The following is a 17,672-nucleotide window of genomic DNA, read 5'->3' as shown; positions in this document are numbered from 1 at the left end:
ATTTTAGGTGGTGCTGTATAGTCAGTGCTTGTTTGGCTTAATACTATTAAGAAATTATTAAGCATATTAACCTGTTCCTTTCTCACAATATCACATTTTCACTATTTCTCTAGTCACTTTAAGACCTGCTTGTTTTTCTCCTTTTCTGTTGTACCTGGCTTCTTCAGTTCTCCAGCAACACAAACATAATTGACTCTATCTTGTGTGGTTTCATTGATTGCAGAAACAAGCTAATGACCTGGTGAGCACACTGATGAAATGCACTCCCCACTATATTCGCTGCATCAAACCCAATGAGACCAAAAAGCCAAAAGACTGGGAGGAGAGCAGGTAAGGCTTCCTCAATATGTTAAAGTAATCCAAAGAATAGCAAGGAGCACTTGTATGATGCAGCCCAAAATTAGTTTTTGGAAGTCAATTATTTGATGTCCATAGTCATTACATTTTTATGCACATAATCAATGGTGTTTTGAATGACTTTGGAAGTTGGACGGCTTTGTAGATTTCTCCCTTCAGTTTGTTACAGAAAAATGGGGCAGGATGGGTGACACGAGCAAAAGCAATGGGTTTCATAAAATACTATACTACTACTAATAGGTTGTGGAGGCAGAAAGTGCAGTAACCTTCTTAATCTGAGACATCTATCATACTCACAAGTATAGTTTTCTGCTAGAAGCCACACAGCGCATGGAGTAGGTCTTTAAAAGCATTGCATTATTTAGTGTAAACTCATCATCATTAGAAATTTACCTTAAAATACTAAAGAAAAATCCATGCGCCTATTTTTTTTTTATTGTTATAGGAGCATCTTAATTAGACTGAAGGGTAGGTATTGCTGAAATTGATGATTGCTGTAAAATTCAGATTTTGTGAGAAAATCATAAATGTTATCTATGTACTGTAGGTGTATTAATATGAATATTTGCTTTAAAAAATCAGGGATGATGATAAAAAGATCATGTTGCTTGTGTATCAAACAGTTGCCTTTTCTACAAGAGGCAGCTAGTGCAGCTAAGGTTTAACCTACATGTAGGTTTCCCGAAGGGTTGTATATTTTCACCTCTTTTTTGTTGTACATGAATTACTCAGTTTCACACACCCTTCTTCTTCTTCCACTTTTCTCCTTCTTCTTCTTCTTCTTCTTTCAGCTGCACCCATTTAGGGGTCACCAAAGCAGATCATTCGTCTTTCACATAATTTTCTACCACACTGACTGACTTCATGCCCTTCCTCACCAGATCCATAAACAGAGTACATTGATTTTGTAAATATGTTCAAGTTTGTTGATGACACCAGTCTTGCAGTATTAAACTGAAATTATGAGTTTATGTACCAGAACAAGCTATCTGACCTTATGAAATGGTGTAGCCTACATCAAGAACCAAATGTCAGCAAAACAAAAGAATAGGTTTGTAAAGTTTAAGACAGGCAAAATATCCCTCTCACCACAAAATAGAAACAGGATGTGGAGGTGATGGACAATTTCAAGATCCCAAGCACCAACCAGTAAACATCACCATGGGCTATTCCTCCTGTGACAGCTAATGAAGTTCAGAGTGTCCCTTTCCTTCAAGTCTGTTACTGAAGTGTTTTGTCATTGCATGATATGCCAAGAACGGCAAGTTGCTAGGGAGACTGGCAAAGTCCTGCACATCTTACCTGAATACAAGGTATGAGGTTTATGAACTCGGCACCTTGACCATTGAGAGAGTCTTCTGGACTAATCTATTGAATTTCTTACTGTTTTGATAAATTAGTTATTTATGTTGTTTTAGGAATGATTACTGTTGTGTTAAACAGACTTGCTAAATGTATCAGATATTAAAAGTTGTACCAGTATGGCTTTTACTGGACACTGACACAGTACAAGTCTGACAATATATTAGAAGCCGCATCAGTTCATCATTTTGGGACCGGCCATTTGGCCGTATGTCAGTCACAAAGTGTACAGGTCTTTGCAATAGAGGCTCTGTGTGTCTGATGTGGGGCACTGGTATGCATACATTGAATTAAACTTATACTTTATTTATTGTAAAAATGTTTACCTGTACCAAGATAAATTTGAATTCTAAATAACAAGTAATTTGCCAACCTCTTCTGTTTTACATGTTTACCTGTCTTGTTGGTGTTGTTGCATCTTGTTTACCCAGTATGTCAATGTACTGTATGTATGCAGTTATCATGTTTCTGTAATCGTTCTGTTTGTCAATAAATTGTGTTATTGAGTTGCCTTGAAATAAGTCAAACAGCCAGAGACCACCTTATACAGAGAAAGGTAAGGAAAGGAAAGTAGGAGCCTTACCAAATTTAAATTATTTAATCTATGGCACTGCCAAAGGCAAACCCAATAATTAACCAAAGTTAAATATCCTTTCTTAAATCGCACAGCACTTTTGAACTGCTGCTCACAGTCCCTCCAATGCTGCAGTCTGGAAGTGCTGTATAGCTGTGTTCCCAAAACTCCACAGAGGAACAGCTGATTGTTCATGTGTCAGTGCTTTGCAGTGTTTATTGGGGGAAACTCGTGTAGTGTAGGGCCTGAAAAAATTGTCTGTAAAAAGGAAAACCAGCTCATCTATTATTCACACCCGTTCATCAGTTTAAAAAAAAAAAAATCTCTGGGAACATTGGCCATAAGTACAAAAGGCCTTAACTCAGTTGGCTATAAATCGCCCTTTAATGTAATGATTTAGTTTATATCTAAGATGGCTGCCATTATTATTATATAGTGGAACTTCAGCTTGCTATCTAAACTCCTGCAAATTCAAAATAATGTGAATTGATAGTAGAACATAAAAAGACACATAAGAATGAAAAAGTTGAAACTGACAAAATTTAGTGTCGGTGTGCTTTATTCCTTATGTCAGCATTTCTCGACCTTTAAGTTTTTGCAACCCTTTGTTTTCATAAGTTTTAATCGCGCCCCCCCTAACGTTTTTTTGAAACCCTCATAAAATTTATTCCTATATTTTTTGCTGCCGATACACCACTACAAGTTTAAAATTTCCCTATGAATAGCGAAATTACGCCACATATGGCAACATTTGAACCCCCTTTTGAGCAGTTTGAGAACTGCTGCCTTATGTTGTGTAATAAAGGGGCTCTTGCAGTGTCACTTTCTCACTTATTGTTCTGTACAGTGACGAAAGGTAAAATTGGTCATGACTTTCAATTTATCACGCTCACTGCTACACACAATGGTGTAATAAAGAGCAAGATTCTCTGTTGGATTCATCCATATTGCTGTGTCTGACTCTGCTGTAATGTAGAGCTGAAGTGATCAGCAAATTAACATAATTATACACTAATATATTGATATGTCTGTAATTGAATCTACTGATTTATATACATACTGTACCTATTAATGAGTAAGGATTAAACAGTATTTCCTGTACTTTTAGAGACAGTGTACAGGACTGTCAATGGACACTATTGCTATAGACAATTTTCCGTCATGCACAGTGCTTACAAAATGTATTTCTTGAACAAGCAATTTTACAGAGTCTAATATCTCAAGAGCTGCCCCACATATACATGTCATCCATTTAGAAATATCTGACTACCACCCAACGTTGCTTCATTAGGCTGAACCCATTCAGACTACAGGGGTCACCCAGACAATAAGAACTTGCTGGCAGACACCACCTTCACATTTATTGCATGGCTATCCACTAATCATCGTTTGTGTTTTTTAATTCTTATATTTCCATTTATTAATTGTGATAAAAATAAAGAAAAGTAATTAATGGGATCTAGCAAAGTAATTACACTTTTGCTGGGGTGTTTACTATAGGAACTTTTTTTTTTTTTTTTTTTTTACACCTTGCAGTATTCACAAAATATTTGTTGTCCGTAGCTACATGCATTTTCAGCTTCAGTCGATTGTCATCAGAGACTGATGTATTCATTTTAGACTCAATTCCAAGGAAGACATTACTTTGTAACGTGTGTTTTTTTGTATTGGTGAAGGTGAAAGGTGATCTTCATAGGAATATCAATAGCAAGCATGGTTGTAACATACTGTAGGAGTTGACTTAAAGATATTATAATGAAGTCTCTCTTTTTTTTTTTATGTATGTGATTTAGAGTTAAACATCAGGTGGAGTACCTAGGCCTGAAAGAAAACATCCGAGTGAGAAGAGCAGGTTATGCGTACAGGAGGATCTTCAGGAAATTTCTAAACAGGTAAAATTATTTTGTTGAAAGTTCTAGAATACAATGGAATCTCGGTTCACGAACGTCTCGGTTTTCGTACAACTCGGTTTATGACAAAAAAGTGCGCCAAACTTTTGCCTCGGTTCATGACCACACACTCGGTATACGAACAAGCCAGTTTCCCTTTCAGTTTGTGCACACCGATGATTTCCGCACCTGTTGCATTGTTCTCGGTCAGACGTGCGTGCGTGCGTGCTTTCACTGTGAAGTCTTTGTGCTCTATTTCATTTCTCTTCCGGTTCGTACTCACCGATTACTGTATTTAAGCAGGTGTTCAGACTCTCCCTGTTCATTGTTTTCAGTCAGACGTGCATGCTTTACCTGTTAACTCTTTGTGCTCTACAGTATTTTGTGTGCTTTTGCAGTTAACCATGGCTTCTAAGCAAGTGAAGAGTGGTGAGAAGAAAGTGTTGCAATGTTACTTTTCTCTTTTTTCAAATGTTCATTTTTTTTCCCTGTGCTTAAAACTCATTTAAAAAGAGAGTTTACAGCGATCGGGTTGTAATGCTATTAGCGTGAACTCCTATAATGTTACTTTCTTGGTTGGCTTTTAAATAAAGTTTGGATTTGTTCAAATGTTCCTTTTTCCCCCTGTGCTTAAAACTCATTTAAAAAAAAGTGTTTATACTGTGATCGTGTTGTAATGCTATAGCGCGAACTGCTGCAATGTAACAGAGAGAGAGGGGGTGGGCTCGCGTGCTGCTGAACAGGGAGCCTGGGTCTCAGTGTTATTCAGTGTTATTTAATGTTTTTACATTAGTTTACTATTACACTCTGCATTCTATGGTGTAATTAACTATATTTGTGCTTAAAAATCTTTAAAAAATATATATATTTACATACAGTTCATACGGTCTGGAACGGATTAATTGTATTTACATACAATCCTATGGGGAAATTGCTTCGGTTCACAACCAAATCGGTTTACGACCAGAGGTTTGGAACGAACCAAGGTTCCACTGTATATAGAAAAATCACACTTTTCTCTGCCCAGCACTTCTCCCAACCTGGTTAATTATGCTACTGCAAAGTGTGCTTATTTTAGACAAAATTATTTATGCAGAGAAGTGAAGATTGGAGAAGTTGTACTTTTATTACAGCTAATGTCCTAGACTGTGCCTCTTATTAAAACATCAGTGGAATGTCATTAGTTTGTTTTTCCAGGAGTGTTCTTCTAAACGTAGTTGTCCTCCCATTGTCAACTGGTAATCTCTCAAACCTTAACAAGAATTTGTACTGATATGACTTTGATTATAATTAAAGAGTGTTCTACAAGGAAAAAGCTAAACTAAACCAGATGTTAATGCTATCAACAACTTTATGACTAAGTGGCAAAAGAGTACTCTGACATTGTGACCTTTAGATAGATAGATAGATAGATAGATAGATAGATAGATAGATTTAGGACACACCTTTGCTCACTCAAGCCTGCATAATGTATCGGCTGAAGGCACCACTGTATTACTTGGTTTTACTGCCAACTGTGGGAACATGGTGTCTTCCCAACTTTACTTTTTCAATACGTTGCAACACATATACAGCCTAGCGTCTGACCAGGAAGTGCCCGTTTTGTAGTTGTTTTTGTTGGCTGGCCTCACAGAACTTTCTGTGTTTCTGCAAGGTAGCCAAGAAAAAGACCATTTGAAGAGATAGGAAGATGGGGGTTGGGAAATAGAGCCTCAGATGTGCATACAGCTCTATTCAGTGTATAATATTTCTCTGGAGAGGAAAAGAGGATGCCCCACCCTCGCTGCCCTTGTCTGACTCATGCTGGCAGGAATACTCAAATACCAGACAACTTGGAGCAAGGAATCCAGAGTTGTGTTTCCTGAATTAGAAACTCTTTAATTAATCAGATGTTTTAAATATTTCTGTGTGCAATAATTTTACCAGGCACATGACTTTCAGTTCTTAAGCATGAACATATCTGTTTCGCATTGTTTATTCTGTTTATCATGTTTTCTTTCTGATGGCCTTTGAAGGCTGACTGCTGCGTAATAAGTACTGTAATCTAAACTTTAAGAATATGTGCAGAAGGTATTCTTCAGTATGGTATTTCTTTCATTCATGCATTATTTTTTTATTTATTTATTTTGTTACCTGCTTCTCTAAAGTAGGGTCACAGTGTAGCTGGGATGTATCCCAGCAATCAAAAGCCACAAAGCAGGAACATTCCCCACCAGTCCATATGTTACAATAGTTTGAAAATCTTGTTTTTTTAACAAATAAGTGAAGGATGAAGGATTCAAGATAGGTCATTTGGTATTTGCTCTAAAGTTACCAGTTTGCCAAACTTTCCTTTTCGCACTAACAAGCATTAACCTTTTTGTTTTATGTGGTGAAATTTGTACAAGTGATTATTGATTTACTTATTTAATATATTGTGAAAGTTTTGTACAACTGCTGTTGTTCCTTTCATCTCAGTCTAATATGCTGCACGCACTCACTCTTAAGTTCTTTATATTATAACAAGGAAATGAGCAGCAAAGAGCCTAATGTTTCCTCCTGCTATAAAAATCCTGCTTTCTCATCCCTTAATTTTGCCCATGCCCTGTGCTGCTTTTGGTATTATTGGTGCCGGATGTTCCACTAATAAAACAGACAAAACTGTGATTGCTTAAATTTTCTACCTCTCATTTAGGTATGCCATTTTAACAAAGGAATCCTGGGCATCTTGGCATGGGGATGAGAAACAGGGTGTTCTGCACCTTCTACGATCAGTTAACATCGACCCAGACCAGTTCCAACTGGGCCGAACTAAAGTGTTCATTAAAGCTCCAGAGTCGGTAAGCAAAATACATTTTAACTTTTGTTTCTTCTTCAGAGTTTTTCACATTGTGAATGTTTAATCACTGACTGTTGTCTCAAAGGATAAAGAATGCCACTCTATGAGGATATTGCAAAGTGGCATACAGTCATAAGTGATGTAATCAATGGCTTTGAGAGCATCCACATGAGCTGTGTATCACACTTTTCTTTTTTATTGATACACATTGTATCACACTTAATTTAATGGTATATTTAATTGTACTATATATCCATTCAAACATTTATTTAATATCCCATAACTCATTGTGACTTGTGTAATTACAGTATTCAGGTAGTAGTTATTCTTTTCTTTAAATGAAGTGCAATTAAAGAAAGAGTTTAATCTCTAATTAAGAAAAGAAAAATGAGTATGATTTGCAAGGTTTACCTTAAAGTGTTTTACATTACAGTGGGGCCAAGTAAAGGAAATAAATAATGAAGTAAGCTTGTAAAAAAATAAATGTCTGAAAAGGAAAGTAGAGAAAGGTTTACTTCACAGTTGTTGTGCTTGTTGTATTCCTGCTGGCGGGCAGGAAAGATTCTTACACATAAGAGTTTTGATTGAAATAAAGTTTTCATTTAAGAAAACATACAGATGCTGCGAGGATGAGGAAGTCTAGCAGTAGTATCTCACACACTGAAGAAAGGCAAATAAAAAGGGAAAAGGTCTCCCCTTCCCATAAATCTGTGTAAGCTGACATGTTATTGGGCTGGATACTAAGATTCAAAGCACTGAAGTTTAGGCAAATTGCTGTTCAATATTTTCCAAAAATCGAACAACTAGTCCTGTTTATATTACAGCAAAATGCATTACTTGATTATGTAGTGCCAACGCTTCTGATTACACAGCTAGCTGTCATTTAAAAACTTCTACAAAAACACGTAGCAATCCTCTATTACAAGAATGTTTGTGCAAGACTGCTTGTTGGATTATTTTTCCTGATATTTTTTTGTGTTTGTAGCAAAAAATTAAGCTATCCTTTACATTATGAACCTAATGAGAACCAGTAAATTAACCAATAAACAAACTATATTGTTTGTATCACCGAGGAGGTCAAGTTTCTAACCTGCAAATAAAAAGATGAGTGTGGCTTAGAATAACAAAACAACATTAAACACAATGTTCATGGTTTGCCGGTCACATGTGCATGGAAGTTGTAGTTCACTAAAGAAAAAAAACTTAAAATGATTTAAGTTAACTGCATTCATTGAAATGCATACTTCATTGTGTATTTATGAATTTCTTTTGTTCTCTTCTGCACATTTATTGAAATGATTGAAATTAGGTAATGTTGAAGAGGTCTTGTGCTCTTTCTTATGTCTGCAACATATCAGTACTTACACTAGCAGATTTACAGCACATATGCAGTATGAAACTGACTGGATTTATCATATATGTTGTAAACCACGTAATGACACACGCATTATGTCTTTGCTTAAAACACCAGTGGTATCTAGAAGATTGACTAAATATTAAATGTGTTAAAATACATCATAAACTGTATTTTGATGGTGCCAATTGTTCACATTATAAAAATGCGTGATGTCTGCCATTACAGGCATGTAAGTGTTGTTTCTATAAGACTGCATTTTTTTAAAGAAAAAGGGCTTTCAGGTTATAGCTTTGAATGGATCAAACAAAATAAATATGCAACCCCACGTTTCCCGAACATGACACATAAAGCATGAAAGAACACAAAAAACTTTGATTGTGAATGTGATGTAATACTTACATCCGGCGCCGCAGAGAGGGAGTGGCAGCCTTTTCAGCAGCTCTGTGTATGACTGTATGTGTATGTGTACTTTTCTACTTTTATTTTTCTATTTTTATTTATTGAATGTGAATTTTCCCATTGGGATTAATAAAGTGTCTGTCTGTCTATCTATCTATCCATCTATCCATCCATCCATGATAAATACTGGTAACAATGAAAGCTTAAAAATATGTTTACAGCGCCAGTCAAGCAGGCATTATGTTTGTGCACATGGTTAGTGATGGTTAACCTCTTTTGATTGTTTGTGGTTTATGAATGGATTCATGTAGGTAACCAAAAGCCTGGATAATGTTAGCTGAAATATTATATCAAACCAAGTATAGATATCAAATCAAGTATCAGTTCTTCTCAAGTGTGCTTCACAAGCATGGATCAAGTGGCCCTCTAAGATTAAAGTCACTAAATCAGAGCAAAGTGACTATTAAATTGCTCATATATGTCTGTCATATGTACATAGGTATTTATTTATAAAAAACAGGCCACTACATGACATGAACACTACGGTATGAACTTCTAAAGCTACCACAGTGGGGAAGACCATCTGATTTTCTTATTGGGAGCAAATAATATCTGTAGTGTTTAATTTTCTCGATATGGAGAAGATTCACAAGTAACCAGCAGGATAAGTGAGAACTTTATTAATAAGCAACAAGAATATAGTATGCATGCTTTCTTCACCACTTGTTACATACAGGTTATCATAAATCTTTTAGTAAGCTTACATTATTCTGTTACTTAAAGTATTTGTGAAATCCATGCCATATACTACAGTAACAACTTTTACTTCAGTGCTGTTTCTGCTCCGCTCCAGTTTACATCCTTCTTCAAACTCAGTCCCTCTCCAGTCCAAACTTTATCATTTACTATACAGGCGTCTCGTTTAAATTCATCTTGATGTCGGCCCAGGGAGCCTGACCTCTAGGCATGACCACTGCAGTCCTTTAGTTTCACACATCTATGTAGGACTGATAACTGGCACTTCTAGTGCATTAGGAGCTGTGCCAGGCAATAAGAATGTATTGATAATGTTAAGAATAGGTGCTACCAGAACAGCCATTTAACGTTTCATTGGCTTTTTTGTTACTAGGACTAAGGAGCAGGTAGAATATTTCATTGTAAAAATTAAATTTAGGACATTTGTTTTCAAATTAAAATTACTATAGCGGTATGCAGTGAAAGACAGGGTTTGATAATGTTTGGTGATGCTGAAATCTGGGATCTTACTTGCATAAAACAGGTTAATAAGTTCTATGGTTCTTTCAAACTTCAAAGTATATTTTTCCCTTTATATGTGGGATTTAAAGTGGAATCTGTTTCACGGATGTAATGCATGCTGGCTGGTTGTACAAAGCTCACACTTTAAGTGGTTCCTAATCTGAATAGATTTGTGATGGCTGTTTTTTTTAAACATAGCTACATTTTCCATTCAAGCTCTTTTTTGTATCAATGTGTAGCTGTTTACTATAGTATACATCACTCCTGAATGAGCCCTTATGAAAATGTAGCTAAGCACCAAGTTTATCTTTTAAGAGCGGTCCCCATAATATTTTTTAGTTTTTATAGAACGTTTAAACTTGGGCCTGACACATCTTCTTGTAAGTGAGAAGGTGGAAATACTTTTGTTAATTTGTGAGCATTTTAAATAGTGCAAACTATGGCTGTCACGTTAATCTCTAAATATTGAATACACTCAAAGTTTGTTACATTTGAATATTTTAAACTGAAATAAAAATTTAAATGCTGTCTACTCAGCTTTGCATTACATCAGATTCAGGATTTAATTTTTGGTAACATTTACACATTGCTTCCATGACCTGCTTTTCTGTATTTGTGGCTGCGTGGGCTCTATAATCATCATTGAAACAAAAATGAAGCTTTTTCATTTGTGAGAAATATTGCATTGGAGGAAGCATAAACTCTCTAAAAATTAGGTTTTAATTTTGCAATATTGGCCAATTTCAGAATCCTCACTCTCTCTCACACACACACACACACACACACACACACACACACACACACACACACATTACAGCAAGCACCTGAAGGTCAAAACTCTTTAACATTTGACAGAATCGTACTTAACCTTCCCTTTAATACTGGGTAAGGCAGCACACCATTAGAGCAGGAAACTCTGTTCAAATAGTTTAAACAGGAACATAAGTGAACTTCATGTCTGTTGCTGAATTTATTGGCTCCTTGGCTGTTTCCAGCTGTCTTAGTGCAAGGAAATGGTGAAAAGGCAGGATGGTCTGACAAACTCCAGACAGCAGTCAGATATTCAGTCATTGTGATCGACAGACAGCCAAGAGCAAGATGTGTTGTCTCCTGCTTCTTAAACTTTTATTCAAATATTGGTAACAAATGCACTTATTCTCAATGTCCCTATTTTTTCTTTATATACTGTAGTAAGGTTTTACCTGACCTTTTAAAGTTATTTGTTTGAATGTTTATACCTAAAAATGACCAAATCTTACAGCTTAAAGATCTTGTATTGTGTTTTTATTAAGTACTGTTTTTCTTAGTACAAACCTAAAAACATTTATATGTGTGTATTTATCAACTATAGCAAAATACCACACATGTCTGCATATCCATTTAAATTAAATATCTCTTGTTTCTTGTTTTTTACTGATGAATATCAATGTATCCATGTAAAGGCTACACCTTTAGCCACCACTTTTGTGAAATACAAGACCTGACCAACATGTAGTTCTAATCTCAGCCATCATGCTGAGAGAAAAAGGAGAAAAGGTTGTGTGCTACTCACAGAATGTATGCAGTCTTTGTTTGTGGCCTGCTTCTGATAAAAATATAATCTTTTTGCACTTTCAGCACTTGCTTTATTACTTTTGTTTTTGTAAGCTGTTTGACCTTTTCTTTCTGTAAAGTTCATACCTTTTTAATTTATTTTCAAAGGTCATATTTTTTACTATACAAAGTAAGAAGAAGATTATCTGTCTTGTTTTATATATTGTAGTGTAATCACTTGGATTCTAGTTGGTGCCATTAGGAGTATCAGGTTCTTGATAATCGTGGATTCTTCTTTAATGTTACACTTCACTTAGAAATGGCGTTATTGACACAAGACCTGAACGACTATAATAACTTTACTGCAGTATACGGTTTTTTGTTTTTTTTAAATATGTGTCTTTCCTTGTATGCAGTATTTTTTCCACAGTCTACATTATATGTGGTGTTTTCTTTTATTTAAATTTCAATTGTCAAAGAGGTTTGTTTCTTTGGTTTACAGTTATTTTTGTTAGAAGAAACACGTGAAAGAAAATATGATGGCTTTGCTCGCACAATTCAGAAGGCATGGCGGAAATACACGGCAAGAAAACGTTATGTACAGATGAGAGAGGAAGGTACTGTTCACAAATTTTTGTGTGTCTTTGTTGACTTTATTTGTATTACTAGAGCTAGGGTATGACTGCTACAGTTAAATGTATCTCTTATATAACATTACTCCTTACAAACTAAGGATATAAAAAGTTGTAGGTTAATGGTATATGAATGCTGCAGTTGCTCTGTTGAGGGTTTCCCGCAGTTGAAACAAGATGTTTCTTCAAGGTCATGTTTATCCCAGTTAAAGCGATACAAATGCTGCTAAATAATTAATAAGCAATAAAATACTTGTTAAGCTGTATAATGTACTTCATGTCCTAATTCTGATGTTAACCAAACAAAAATTGCATTTTTTAATTCTCGGTAACAATACAAGTTCCATCTTAATTATCCATCAGAGGAAAAAGTCACGTTCTTCCACAAACATTTTGTAGTAGGTCAAGGAAAAATTAAACTTCACACAGGGCAAAGTGTAGCTTGCTAGGAAGGAACAAATCCACGCAACATGTCAAGTACTTATTCTTATCGGTGTTGATGTCAAGATTTGAACTTTGCAGAGAAAGAGAGAGAGAATGAACATCACCAATGTGTTTAAGGAAGCTCATTCCTGAAATTATGTGAATTGTTGTGGTCATTTATTGTATCTTAGCAAATTAGGGTTATTGTTACAAAGCAGATTAATTCCTTTTTTTTTAATTTGATTATTTCAGTTTTCAATCAATTTTACATTTCTGGAAGTTTTTGCCTGATATGCCTAAATAGATACCTTTTAAAAATCATCAAGTATTAATCTTACTTTCAAATACAAAGTTCTAAGACAATAAAAAATTGAGTGTTCACAGGGACCTGAAAGAACATCTTAGTATATATAAAATACAAACTATTAAAAGGGTTTATCCAAAGGAAAACATTTTTACCTTTATTTACAATCTCTTTTCTTTTCACTTTGTAGCTTCAGATTTGCTTTTAAACAGAAAAGAAAGACGGAGACACAGCATCAATCGAAACTTTGTTGGAGATTACATTGGTATGGATGACCGTCCAGAGTTGCGGAAATTTGTGGGCAAGAGGGAGAAAATTGACTTTGCAGACACTGTCACCAAATATGACCGAAGGTTCAAGGTATGAGGCTGGAACTTGGGAGGGTCTGGTTTCTTTCTGCTGCATATGCTAATTAAAGCTTGGATTCAATAAATTTTAAAGGCTTCTTGTTTCCAGCCTTAATTTTTTTCAAAGGGCAATTACTTAAAGTTGTATCATTCTCTGCTTAATCCGTGCTATCATTCTGAATCTTTTTTTTTGTTTTTCTCTTTTCTTTAGGGAATAAAGAGAGATCTTATACTTACCCCAAAGTGTGTTTACTTAATTGGCCGAGAGAAAGTAAAACAAGGACCAGAAAAAGGTCAGGTGAGGGAGGTGATGAAACGAAGGATTGAGGTTGAAAGGATTACAGCAGTGTCAGCCAGGTAAATTATTGTTATTTATCCAATGAGAAATTACAGACTACTGATATTTTTTAATATTCCATCATATTAATGTGATGAGAAGGTGTGCCTAACTAACTAGAAGCACCGAGGGGGACAGCAGTCCTACCAGGTTGTCACAGTGATGATCTAAAGATGTTTTAAGGTCCTCTCTTTTGTGGTTTATTTTTATATACTTGGCCTCTTTGGTGTCATTCTGGGTTTGGTGGGTGGTTATGAGCGCACTGTAAAGTAAAGGCTACAAGGTAATAATCATTGACAAAAGGTGAAACATAACTCTGCTTGCTGAAGACCCTGTGGTTTCAGCCACACTATACTAATTTTAAAGTAGTTTTGAAATATTTGTAATAATATGCAGAAGAATGCATTTGGACCTGACATTTCTCCCTTTCTACATTCATCAACATCTCAAACTAATTTGTTCTGTTGCATATAACTGTACCTCTCGGTGTAAAGAACTAACATAACATAACATAACTCATATCTATGTAATCTAATTCAGGGTTTCAGGTGTGTGAAGAAACACTTTCTAATAATTACAGGAAGTTTCACACTAGCTACCATCCTTGTCTGCCTCCTTATTTTTGTTAAAAGAACATATTTTATTGTAACACTTAACTATTCTTACTCATGTCATTATGATTTTTTTTATTAAATTTATGTAGGATCCTAGAATATTATTTGAATCTTTGTTATGAAAAATTAAGTGTTCAAATATTATTTATTTTACATATAGATAAATAATTTTCTTGGTTCATATTTGCAGTAGCTCCAAGGAAAACACTATTAAAACCGGGGAAATGTTTATTAGTAGACTGATTTCTGTTCCTCAATGCATTCATACTATGGATTGGGTTAGTTGGTAAGGCAGAAAAGAGGTAGAGGCACACAGAGGACGCAGGCTGGCGTGTAGAGAGGGTGTGTGGGTCATTTTTGGTTTTTTTCTTGTGTGTGAAGAGTAATGGTATAAAGTGATTAAGTAAAAAAAAGACGGTACGTGAGACTTTAGAAGGCCGCGGTGATTTTGAATTTGATGAACCGATTTAAAGATTGATTGGGGGTTTAGCAGCGTGGTCACAGACTAATGGGTACCTGGACAAAGTGGCAGTTGGCATCCTCTGCCAAAGTCATGAAGGAAAAGAAGACTTCTTAAATAGCGAATATTCAAGTCTTGACAACGGGATTAAGCAGTTTAAAGCACTACTAGGAATCGTGCATCTTTATTTTCTTTATCTGGATGCAGCTTGTTGGCAACAATAAAGACTGTAATTAATGGATTTAGTTTTCTTGTCATCGTTTCGTCTGAGCTCCAACACACACCAACAGTAGGTAGCTACCACAAACTTTATAAAGATTTTAGTCACTTTACTATAATAATATGATAACTGTCTTTGCATGATTGTATGTATATGTGTGTGTGTGTATATCATTTTTTTCTATTTTCTAACTTAATTAAGGAGTTTGTTTGTTTATTGATGATATTTTACGTGAAAAAGTGGATATGCTGAAGTTTTTGTTACCTTCTCATGAATATAAAAAATTAAATGTATTTTTTTAATTCTTAAAAATATTATGCATCCCAGGGTTTTTATTTATTTTATTTATTTATTTTTTTTTGCAGAAGCATACTCCATTTATTAGTAGGCATCAGTGTCTCCCTTCCCACGCAGAAGGAGAGAAGTTAACAAGTGCAGCATTGATAGGTCTCCAGTTATTTTCTTAAATGAAAATATTTATCCTTTGTAATTTTAGCACCTTGGTCATACCCTTCAGTTCTGTGTTAAGGTTATTAGGCCTTGCTTGTAAATATGAAGACTAAAACTGCACACAGTGTTCCAAAGATGACTGCACAGGTGCATTGTGCAGTTTATTCAGAAACTCTCTTGATTTACAATCCACGTAACATTTGCATGGCCTTTTTTAACTCGGCCCTTTTTAATTGGTTAAATTATTTTTCAAAAATGTTTTTTTCTAAATGAATTTTTGTTACCTCTTTATTTCAGGCGAAGCCCAGTGGTTAGCACAGATCTACTGCAGCAACTGGAGGCAGAGTTATAATTCTAGCTTTGTCACGGTCTGTTTTGTGTGGGCATTTTCTCTGCATGTTTAGCAACTCTTGGCTCATTGTGAGCGAGTGTGCCTTGTGATTGATGGGCACCCCTTCTAGAGCTGGTTCCCATCTTGTGCCCAACATTACTGCAATAGGCTCCAGCTTAAAATGACTGCAGATTGCGTTAAGTGTGATAATACTGAAGACGGATTATAATTTATCATATATAGGCTAACTGATTAATCAAATATATCCCCACTTCTTGGTCAAAGTTTGTTTTTTTGTTTGTTTTTTTTTTGTATAGCACCATGCAGGATGACTTCATTATCCTTCACGAGCAAGAATATGACAGCCTTTTAGAGTGCACATTCAAGACTGAGTTCATAAGCCTTCTGGCCAAACGATTCGAAGAGAGAACGCAACGAAAACTGCCTCTCAAGTTTAGCAACACGTTAGTAGCTTTGAATACTTGACTCTTTTTTTACTGTACACATACTGTAAGTGAAGGTGGGTTTTCATTCCATTTAGCGAGATGACCAGATTGTTAGCTATATTGTTTTTAAACGCTGCTTTAGAAAATCAAAACTTTGAAACTTCCTTTATCTTGTGTGTTTCTGTAAATAAGCTTCATGTACTGGTAAATGTCACAAATGATTTCATTGAAGTTTTGGAAATTGAAAATTCTTCAGTTTTTTCTTTTGTTTTAACTAACCCACAGGAATTCTATTGCTAGTCCACTCTGTTTGAAACTGCATCTCTTTTTTGTGAATCTCAAAAACATCAGAAGTCATGTGTTTGAAGGTATAAAAACTGGTGTTTGTGCAGAAATGAGAAGAGCAGGTAATCTGCCTGCAGTAGTCTGCATATTGTAATTAAAAATGGTGTATTCTTACACTGATGTTCAGGCATGTTGTATACAGCAGTTATGTGTGTATATGTACAAATTCAAAATCTATATTTGCACAGAATATATGGTATGAGTGTATGAGGTTTTGGAGTGACTAGTTAAGACCAACACCTGTATCCTTTCTGATTGTTATTATTGGGCAAAACACCAGTTCACTCTCAGTAGTTAGCAGTTTTTATAATCCAGTATACAGTACTGTTAAGAGTAGCTGCCATTATCCTGGGGCCTTACAAAAAGTACAAAATAAACAAGGAAATTGGTCAGTAGAACTTTGCTTCTATTACACAGTCCTTGTATGTTGTTTATTCTTGTTGAGCTAGTGCCGGCTGGTTTTGGTTCATGGTAACCTAGAGCCATTTTTGTAAATATCCAAATTATATGAGTCTAGGAATGCTGTCTTTGTTTGTTAATTTTGTAATGCTCATTTTTTCTTCTTTGTTTTGTAGTCTTGATTTGAAATTAAAGAAAGAGAACTGGGGTCCATGGAGTGCTGGTGGCTCTCGCCAGGTCCAGTTTTTACAAGGACAAGGGGACATGGCAATACTGAAACCCTCTAGCAAAACACTGCAAGTCAGCATTGGCCCAGGGTTGCCCAAAAACTCTCGTAAGTGCTGTGCCAAGTGCATTTCAGAGGTGGTATCTAGAAAATGGTGCTTTAAAATGGTTATCTATATTGCAAGTCAAATCGGCAAAGCTGCATGCTACAGCCATGCACTTAAAACTGCCATTTATAAAACTATCATTTAGTGAAAGTGTTCCTTTACATACATGCATAAGCCAATTAGTGAATTTGTGGTTCAGCTTGTATAAGAAACCTGACCAAAGAAATATAACAACATATAGTCTGCAGCTCTTACTTAGCCATATCTTCTCAAAAGTCTTTGTGTACATGACTGATGGGATTTAGGTCTGCTGTCTGTACAGGTTATGTCCTAACAATGGAGTCCTTGTTGTCCGCAATTCATACAGCTATGTGAAAAACTGCAATAGCTACCCCATGTTCACTTCAATGTATTATAGTTATATATATATATATATATACACACACATATATATATATATACACACATATATATATATATATATAT

The 17,672-nt window shown here is 35.4% G+C and overlaps 1 protein-coding gene across 2 annotated transcripts in view; it reads left to right on the top strand.

Annotated features, from left to right (window-relative positions):
- myo1ea (myosin IEa) overlaps positions 1-17,672 on the top strand; it is a 150,997-nt gene that overhangs the window by 104,529 nt on the left and 28,796 nt on the right. For both annotated transcript variants that reach the window (XM_028823814.2, XM_028823813.2), the window contains exons 17-24: positions 224-330; positions 4,087-4,185; positions 6,857-7,001; positions 12,049-12,163; positions 13,096-13,265; positions 13,464-13,609; positions 15,982-16,128; positions 17,031-17,188. In XM_028823814.2, the coding sequence (XP_028679647.1) occupies positions 224-330; positions 4,087-4,185; positions 6,857-7,001; positions 12,049-12,163; positions 13,096-13,265; positions 13,464-13,609; positions 15,982-16,128; positions 17,031-17,188 (1,087 nt within the window). The remainder of the gene's footprint in view (positions 1-223; positions 331-4,086; positions 4,186-6,856; positions 7,002-12,048; positions 12,164-13,095; positions 13,266-13,463; positions 13,610-15,981; positions 16,129-17,030; positions 17,189-17,672) is intronic.

Source organism: Erpetoichthys calabaricus, chromosome 17, assembly GCF_900747795.2.
Source record: "Erpetoichthys calabaricus chromosome 17, fErpCal1.3, whole genome shotgun sequence".
NCBI lineage: Eukaryota > Metazoa > Chordata > Cladistia > Polypteriformes > Polypteridae > Erpetoichthys > Erpetoichthys calabaricus.
This window is presented reverse-complemented; position numbering and strand designations above follow the sequence as displayed.